The sequence below is a fragment of the Apodemus sylvaticus genome, chromosome 5 (assembly GCF_947179515.1).
Source record: "Apodemus sylvaticus chromosome 5, mApoSyl1.1, whole genome shotgun sequence".
NCBI classification, from domain to species: domain Eukaryota; kingdom Metazoa; phylum Chordata; class Mammalia; order Rodentia; family Muridae; genus Apodemus; species Apodemus sylvaticus.
This window is the reverse complement of record NC_067476.1, coordinates 16358255-16367756: the sequence shown is the minus strand read 5'-3', so window position 1 is coordinate 16367756 and position 9502 is coordinate 16358255. Positions and strand designations below refer to the sequence as shown.

At 36.9% G+C, this 9502-nt stretch overlaps 1 protein-coding gene across 1 annotated transcript; it reads left to right on the top strand.

Annotated features, from left to right (window-relative positions):
- The first annotated feature begins 6732 nt into the window (after window positions 1-6732).
- On the top strand, window positions 6733-7719 carry LOC127684146 (olfactory receptor 1J2-like). Its single transcript, XM_052181111.1, has one exon. The coding sequence runs from the start codon at window positions 6733-6735 to the stop codon at window positions 7717-7719; it is 987 nt and encodes a 328-aa protein (XP_052037071.1).
- The last annotated feature ends 1783 nt before the right edge of the window (window positions 7720-9502 follow it).

The window sequence follows — 9502 nt, the reverse complement described above, 5'->3', positions numbered from 1 at the left end:
AATTAAAAAAAAAATCATACAGGATCAAAACAGGATCAGATAAATCATCTAAATAGTGCCATAAGTCCTGAGGAAATAGAAGCAGTCATTAATAGTCTCCCATCAAAAAAAAAAAAGCCCAGGACCAGATGGGTTTAGGGGGGGATTCTATCAGATCTTCAAAGAATTAATACCGATACTCTTCAAACTTTTCCATGAAATAGAAACTTAAGGAACACTACCCAGCTCATTCTATGAAGCCACAATAATGCTTATACCTAAACCAAAAAAAGACCAAACAAGGAAGAACTTCAGACAAATCTCCCTCATGAATATCGATGCAAAAATATTGAACAAAATCCTGGCCAACCGAATCTAAAAATGCATCAAAACTATAATTCACTGCAATCAGGTAGGCTTCTTCCCACAGATGCAGGGATGGTTCAATATAATGAAATCTGTCAATGTAATCCATTACATAAACAAACAAAAGGAAAAAAAAACCACATGGTCATTTCATTACATGCTGAAAAGGCTTTTGACAGAATCCAGCATCCATTCATGATAAAAGTCTTGGAGAGATTGAGAATCCAAAGTCCATACCTAAACATAGTGAAAGGAATATACTGCAAACTGGTAGCCAACATCAAGTTAAATGGAGAGTAACTAGACCTCAAAAAATGGGAAAACCTCCCATGCTCATGGATCGGTAGAATCAATATAGTTAAAATGGCCATTTTGCCTAAAGCACTATACAGATTCAATGCAATACCCATCAAAATCCCAACTCAATTCTTCACAGAGTTAGAAAGAGCAATTATCAAATTCATCTGGAACAACAAAAAACCCAGGATAGCTAAAACTATTCTCAGCAACAAAAGAAAATCTGGGGGAATCAGTATCCCTGACCTCAAGCAATACTACAGAGCAATAGTGTTAAAAACTGCATGGTATTGGTACAGTGACAGGCAGGAGGATCAATGGAACAGGATTGAAGATCCAGAAATGAACCCACACACCTATGGCCACTTGATCCTCGACAAAGAGGCTGAAAACATCCAATGGAAAAAAGATAGCCTTTTCAACAAATGGTGCTGGTTCAACTGGAGGTCAGCATGCAGAAGAATGCGAATTGATCCATCCTTGTCTCCTTGTACTAAGCTCAAATCCAAATGGATCAAGGACCTCCACATAAAGCCAGACACTCTGAAGCTAATAGAAAAGAAACTGGGGAAGACCCTTGAGGACATCGGTACAGGGAGAAAGTTTCTGAACAGAACACCAATAGCGTATGCTCTAAGAGCAAGAATTGACAAATGGGACCTCATAAGGTTACAGAGTTTCTGTAAGGCAAAGGACACCATCAAGAGGACAGATCGGCAACCAACAAATTGGGAAAAGATCTTCACCAATCCTACATCAGATAGAGGGCTAATATCCAATATATATAAAGAACTCAAGAAGTTAGACTCCAGAAAACCGAACAACCCTATTAAAAAATGGGGTACAGAGTTAAACAAAGAATTCTCACCTGAAGAACTTCGGATGGCGGAGAAGCATCTTAAAAAATGCTCCACTTCATTAGTCATTAGGGAAATGCAAATCAAAACAACCCTAAGATTTCATCTTACACCAGTCAGAATGGCTAAGATTAAAAATTCAGGAGACAGCAGGTGTTGGAGAGGGTGCGGAGAAAGAGGAACACTCCTCCACTGCTGGTGGGGTTGCAAATTGGTACAACCACTCTGGAAAGCAGTCTGGCGGTTCCTCCGAAAACTGGGCACCTCACTTCCAGAAGATCCTGCTATACCACTCCTGGGCATATACCCAGAGGATTCCCCACCATGTAATAAGGATACATGCTCTACTATGTTCATAGCAGCCCTATTTATAATTGCCAGATGCTGGAAAGAACCCAGGTATCCCTCAACAGAAGAGTGGATACAAAAAATGTGGTATATCTACACAATGGAGTACTATTCAGCCATTAGAAACAATGAATTCATGAAATTCTTAGGCAAATGGATGGAGCTAGAGAACATCATACTAAGTGAGGTAACCCAGACTCAAAAGGTGAATCATGGTATGCACTCACTAATAAGTGGTTATTAACCTAGAAAACTGGAATACCCAAAACATAATCCACACATCAAATGAGATACAAGAAGAAAGCAGGAGTGGTCCCTGGTTCTGGAAAGACTCAATGAAACAGTATTTGGCAAAACCAGAACGGGGAACTGGGAAGGGGTGGGAGGGAGGACAGGGGAAGAGAAGGGGGCTTACGGGACTTTCGGGGAGTGGGGGGGGGGCTAGAAAAGGGGAAATCATTTGAAATGTAAATAAATTATATCAAATAAAAAAAAAAAAAAAAAAGAAAAAAAAAAAAAAAAAAAAAAAAAAAAACTCATTTACATTGTGTTATTTGAGGATGATATTTCTAAGCTAAATAAGCAAAATATATTGAACACAGAAAAGGTTTGGAATTTGGGAAGAAGAGGAAATGGCAGTTCTTGGGGAAGTAGTAATTTTCAGAATTGTCTTGTTGCTCTCTCACAAATCTCATGCCTAGTTCCCAAATCATCTGAGTTATATTATTTTGATTTAAAGATATGTAATTACAGGAAATACATATAATGAAAAATGATGAACAGGGAATCAGCTTCCCCTTGGATTTCTTCCTGCCCTACTGTTGATAATTTATAAGACTAAGATGATCCCAAAGTGTGTACTTTCCCTGAAGGTCCAATTTTTTCAGAAGTTTTATGTGTTTTATTCAATGATGTGGTAGAATCTAAGAATAAGGAAGGAGAATGATCAGGCCTGTGAGTTTCATCCTTATTAAATATAGGAAGGTTCAAGTGCTTCACCCATTTTAATTAGTGTTTTTTTTCTGAACACAACTGGAGCCTACTGGGGGTAAGGAGAGTCCCAGAGAGGGTTCACGGATGTAAGCCTGCTCGGTTGTGATGAGCTACCCAACTGAAAGCTTTTATGGGATATGATAAGAGAGGATCTTTACTCTCTTTATCCCCAAAGTGATATGAGATGAACATTATGTCCTGTTCCAACGTAAATTGAAAGAGGACAGAAAATAGAAAAATAGTGACACTAGCAACAAGAAGATGAAATGTGAGATAAAATATTATAGTCAATAATAGAGACAGGGTGTAAGTTTGCTAATTATAATAGAAGTAGACTTTTGAGTGAAAAGTAAGTGCTGAACTAGAGTAAAGTCATGGAGTTCAGGAGAATATGGAGAAATGTGCTGAAGATCTAAGATTCTGGAACATGTGACAGAGCATCTGATTCATTTTGTGAGATTTCAAAGATCTATTTTGACATGATAGAAAAAGAAAAGGGGAGAAAACACATTTAAACAGTACAGAATAAGCATTTTTTCTTCCTCATTATGACACCGTGAGTGGACTGACAACAGAATTTATATCATTAAGTCCCTAGGAAGGATCAATTTTTAACATTTAGACATTGATAGGGTAATAAAAAGGAGCAGCATGTTTTCTGAAGTTTTTTTGAGTACGGGAAAGTGAAAAATAATCAGGGTCTGGCTGGAAATGCCAGCTTTCACTCCTCAATGTTTTATAATATCCCCGAATCACCAGCCAGCAGCTGACAGACTATAGATGGTCATATATTTGTTTTCAGGGATTCTTTACCTCTCCTGGATTTCAGTTAAATTTACTGATTTGAAGAGTTCCTGCACTGTCTTTCTGTTATGGTCTCATATCTTTTAAGGAACATCTTTTTGTCTTTTCTTTGCCCCAGCAAAGATAGCTACAAGTTGCTTGAACTGGTTCTACAGCACTCATAGACTGATTGGGAGTGTAATTGAGATGGGAGAAGAGAAATGGGACATAGACGGATTCTTGAAATCTTCAACAAAACCACAACTGTTGCTTGCTACTCTTCTTGAATTTGAATGAGCAAAAAGCATAGTTATGGTTTACATGAAAGAAAATGGGTTGCATTATTATATTATATTTATGAAAGAGAAATAGCAGACTTCTTAAGCATTTCTTGAATACTATTGTCTTTCACAAAGACAAAGACTTACTCCATCTTTCTTCCAGCTCACCTCTTCTCTTCTACATTCATTTCTACATTTATGTTGACATCTGAATTTGACTGGACTTTGAAGAAGTAATAACATCCTAAGCACAGATCCCACAGAAAGTTGGGATACAGAAAGAAATGAAGGAAAAAGGATAAACATTGGAAATTGTAAGTCTTCTCTATCTTTGCATCACTTTCCTGATTTGTGGATTTCATTCATTAACTAAAGATGGTCTGAGAAGATGAGCGGATGACAAATTCCAGCCAAATGAATAGGGTTATGCTTCAGGAAGGTGTGACAAGTGTAGAGGAAAGCTGCAGCCCAATGAAGCAAAGCCTCTGTGGTAAATACAGTGCAAATATCCATCTGTTTTTCTGAGTTCTAAGGGATAATTTTTAAAATATTAAAAGACAAATTGCATGAGTAGTAGACATGAGCACCTAATATTTTTGTGACTGCCTGCCTGTGGTAGAATCAGTCCCCTTAATGAATCAGCTGTAGCTGAGCTGGCTTCGATATTGTGTTTAGTTTCCCTGTCTCTGTAGCTACCTCATCAAAGTGATAACAAAGGGAAAACTGTCTTGATAATAAAGGGAGATCATGACATTTTAGTGGAATTTTAAGAGACAAAGTAACAAGGAGATCACCACATCTTATGCTTCCAGGAAGGACTGCAGAGGAGAACAATAGTACTCTTGAGATGGCATACTAGAGGTAACCAATTCAAGGCAAGGATGAGGGAAACAAAGTATAAAAGGTTTAGACAAAGTAGAGGGGTGTGGACCAGAGTATCTTCCCACAGGATGACCATACAAGCCATTCTGCAAACATCCAGCTCCTTATCTTGAAGATCAGGCCATGGTAGCCTATTATTTTATTCTGGGGAAAATTTGAAAAATATTATCTAGTAAGGGCAAGTTATAACTATTAATTTAGTTGTCATGTCTCAGAGGAAATCCCCTGTTTTAATTTGCATACAAACATGCTTTTCTATATTTTCAGAGAATAAACTTTCATATTCTCTGGAGAGAGTTGCATGGATCATACTTGCAAGAGCAATTGTTACCAGAATTTACAACAAGCAACCTGGATTTCATAGTCTTCATATTAAAAAAAATTAAGCTTTTTTTCATGGTTCACACATTTAATTCCAACAACCATACATATGTGTATACTCCCTCACAAATACTCATACACACACCTACATAGTAAAAAAAACAAATAATTCAGTGAAGAAAAATCTTCAATAACATTTTAAGAGATACTATAAAAGTATTTGTTTAGGGAACTTCACTCACACACAATGAGCAAAGCATTGTATTGAGATAATACAATATAGATTTCAAAGGACAATTATATATGATTGCAAGAATAGAATAAATATGAGTTGTGAGTTATTTTGAATATAATCTACTTTATGAACTTGAAAGAAAGTAAGATGTAAAACTTTAGGAAAATGAGTCTAATTAAAAAGTCTAAAGTCCAAGTAGTAATATTGCTGTGAAAAATGGTAGGGAGAAAAATGTGTACCATAACATCTAGCTTTTGTTTGAGTTCTGAGAAAGAATACAGGTCTATGTGCTAGCAAACCAATGACTTCCCACTGATCCATCTCTCTACTTTCGTGTTCAAGGACCTCTGAGAAGTATTCTAATAAATAAAGCCACACTCTTCATATTAAAATAAATTAAGTTGGTTTCATGGTACATACCTTTAATTCCAATACTCAGAAGGCAGAAGCAGGTTTATCTTTGTGAATTACATGACAGCTTGCTCTACAGAGTGAATTTCATGACATCCAGGGCTATATAATGAAACCTTCTTTAATTCCCCCATCCCAAATTTTCTTATTCATTCATTCATCCTAGAATCATTGAAAAATTGTACATGAGGCAGCATCTTCATGAAATGTAGGGATGGCAGCAATAAAAAGTCTAAATAAAAAATACTAGAAAGATAAAGAGAAAATTAAAGGGAGTCACACAGGCCATCACACAATGAGCTTCTCATTTAAGGTGAGAAACAAATGTATTTTCATCCATCAGATACACTTACATATAAAATGAAAATATTCTTGACTTGCAAAGGCTGGAAATGCCTGCTGCACTGATTTTATTATTTGGTCATTTATGCAATACACACAGAAAAGCTGATGAAAATCAGGAACTAAAATAGTTATCAAAACATGGAAAAGAAAGTAAGATAAGTGACACACTGAAGAGCAAGGGGTTTCATATTTTGTAGTAAAAGGCCATGCTAAAACATCTATATTAGCATAGAACACAGACACATAGAAGTATTGAGGTGAAACATGTGACTGAAACTACATGAAGGTAAACTGTTTGGGGCAATGACCACCCTTTTTGTTCTACATGGTAGTATAAATATATCCTATTATTATTTTGTGTGGTTTACATGTATGTACGTAGGTGTTTATGTAAGTGGATGTAGGATTATATCAATCACTTCTACCCTCATCCTAGGTAAGTTTAATTGCTTTAAAAGAACACCATTATTAAAAGAACAAAAGTACTTTTACCAGTGCTTAAGGATAAGAATAAATCCCCACTCCATTAACTGACTCACTTAAGGTGAAGAATCTGAGATGTGCTTGAGCCTTGGCATTGTTCTCTTTTCCAACTCTGATCATTCCTCTTTGCAGGTGATGTAGGTCGTGACTTATGGCCACTAAAAACAAAACAGAAGTGACTGAGTTTGTGTTGTTGGGATTGTCCAGCAGGCCAGAGATGCAGCCAGTTATTTTTGGAGTTGTTCTTGTCATGTACCTGATGGCAATTTTGGGCAATACCCTATTAGTACTTGTTGCTTGCTCAGACCCCAAGCTTCAGACTCCCATGTACTTCCTTCTCAGCCAGCTTTCCTTGATTGACATATCTCTAACCACCGTCACTATTCCTCAGATGTTGGTGCACACACTCTCTGTGGATCGGAGCATTCCATATAACTGCTGCATGACACAACTGTTCTTCTTTATGGCAGTGGGCAGCATGGAAGGCCACTTACTGGCTGCCATGGCATATGACCGCTATGTTGCCATCTGTGTTCCTCTAAGATACTCTGCCATTGTTAACCATAGCCTCTGTCTGCGAATAACATTGACCTCGTGGGTGGTGGTCAGCCTTAACAGTCTCCTGTACAGTGTGTTGGTCACTCGTTTAACCTTCTGTGGAAACCAAATCACCCACTTCTTCTGTGACATCACTCCTTTGCTGAAGCTCTCCTGTACTAGACCAGTGGTCAATGAAATCTTAATCTTCACTGATGGTGTAGCTGTGGTGGGCAGTCCCTTCTTCTTTATTTGGGGTTCTTACATTCGAATAGGTATTGCCATGGCCCAAATGCACTCCTTTGCTGCCCTGAGGAAAGCTCTGTCCACCTGTAGCTCCCACATTCTGGTTGTGCTGCTCCTTTTTGGCTCTTTGGCTAGAATGTATCTTAAGCCATCATCCAGCTATGACTTAGACCAAGATCGCCAGGTTGCCATTTTCTACACACTCATCTCCCCTATGTTAAATCCACTAATCTACAGCCTTAGGAACCAAGATGTTAAAAGAGCACTATGGAAGCTTTTTAGGAAACTCCATATTTCAGACTGGCTCTCAGACAAACAAAGAATGAGAAAGAAATTCATAAGAACCAAGGGTTAATTTGAGACCATTTCAAAGAGTGGAGATGTACTTTTAATAAAAGATAGGAGTCATAGCTCTATAGAATATTCTTTGCAGTCAGTTTTCTTATTGTTGAATTAGGAAGAAAATGACTTCATGAATAAATGATTCTGGGACCTTTTGTCATTTGAATTGTCAAGATATTTTAGGATCACTGAATGTAAATGTCTTTTGTGTATATCGTATAAACTAGGTAACAACAAAGACAGGTTGGATTATGAATATTTGATAATTCTAGTGACACTGGGTCATATGCTGTCTGATAGACACAATATTATTTAGAAGAATGAATTTTACAAAGACATTGTGAAATTGATTAAACCTCTCTAAAATTTGCAATCTATTTATCTCCACCAATTTCCATAATATCTAAACTCCTAGGAATAATTTCAATGCCTTTTGTGCCTGAATATTTTTATCTTTCAGTTGTACCATGCAATAAGTATCTAAGAACAGAAATTGGATAAGGAAGTTCACAGTAGCTCTGATACCAAGAGGAGGTGGTCATGTTTAAATTTTATGGGTCATAAAACTGTTTAGACTCTTATTATTTTAGGTTGTCATATATGAGGGAAAATAATAAAGTGAGAATGATGCTGGGCATAATCAAATTTTTACTTATATATCCATGGCAGGCTCAGAGGCAGTGAGGTTTTCTAGGCTTATTTGTGAGGCAAAATGTCAATGATATTTTACCATGTAAATTTTGTGATATATATTAGATATCCAAATAGTTATGTTTTATGTTGAGACAAATGATAAAGTTCTATCTAGATGCAGACATACAGAGAAGAAAAATGCATATAATATGTAAACTTGATAAACTTCTGGTATATTAGTGTAGAGGAGAAGAGAATTATATGAGAGCTTAAGTAGGTGGCTAAGGCAAAATTTTAAAATCTTGGAGTTAAAAAGCAAAAATATTGAGACATGGTCATTTGTAAGAACCAATCAGTTATGTTTGTTATGTCAGCATCTTAGAGAACAATGTCTAGAGAAAGGAATAACTATTCTTTTTCTCAAATGTAGTTGAGAAGTCATTAATGAGAACAAAAAAATATTAGATTTGGGAAGATGTAGTTTACAGAAAGCGTGATAAAGAGCAATCAAGTATTGGGGAAATTTTTATTGAAGCTATTTTATGATAAATTCTAAGGGCAAGAAATGAAGTTTTTGACCATGGACATTTTGTACCTGTCTCAGTTTTATTCCTGTGAAGAGATGCCATGCCCACAGCAACTCATATAAAGGAAAAAAATGAATTGGGGTTGGCTTACAGTTCAGAGTTTAGTGTATTATCATCATGACAGGAAGCATGAGAGTATGCAGGTAGACATGGCACTAGAGTAGTAGCTGAGAGTTCTACATCTGAATCCATATGCAGTAGGAAGTGAAAGTGACTCACTGACCAGGCTATAACTTTTGAGACCTCATAGCCCTCCTACTAGTAGCACACCTCCTTCTACAAAGCCACACCTACTTCTAGGCTATACATCCCAATAGTGGCATTCCTTATGGGCCAATGTGAGCCATTTGTATTTAAACCAATACATTGTACTCCCAGTCCTCCATAGCCATATCAAACTTGTTTTAAAGCACAAAGTTCAAAGTGTCTTCTAAGATTCACTTATAGGGGTCTCTCTTAACTATAACCCCTGTAACATCATAATGATTAAAGCAGAACACTTACTCCCAGCATATAATGGCACAGGATGTATAGTACTATTCTGGAGGTGTGTGGTGGTGGTGGGGTGATGGAACA

What these genes read in the sequence shown, in the direction of transcription:
- LOC127684146 (XM_052181111.1), top strand. Translation starts at nt 6,733, where the DNA reads ATGGCCACTAAAAACAAAACAGAAGTGACTGAGTTTGTGTTGTTGGGA.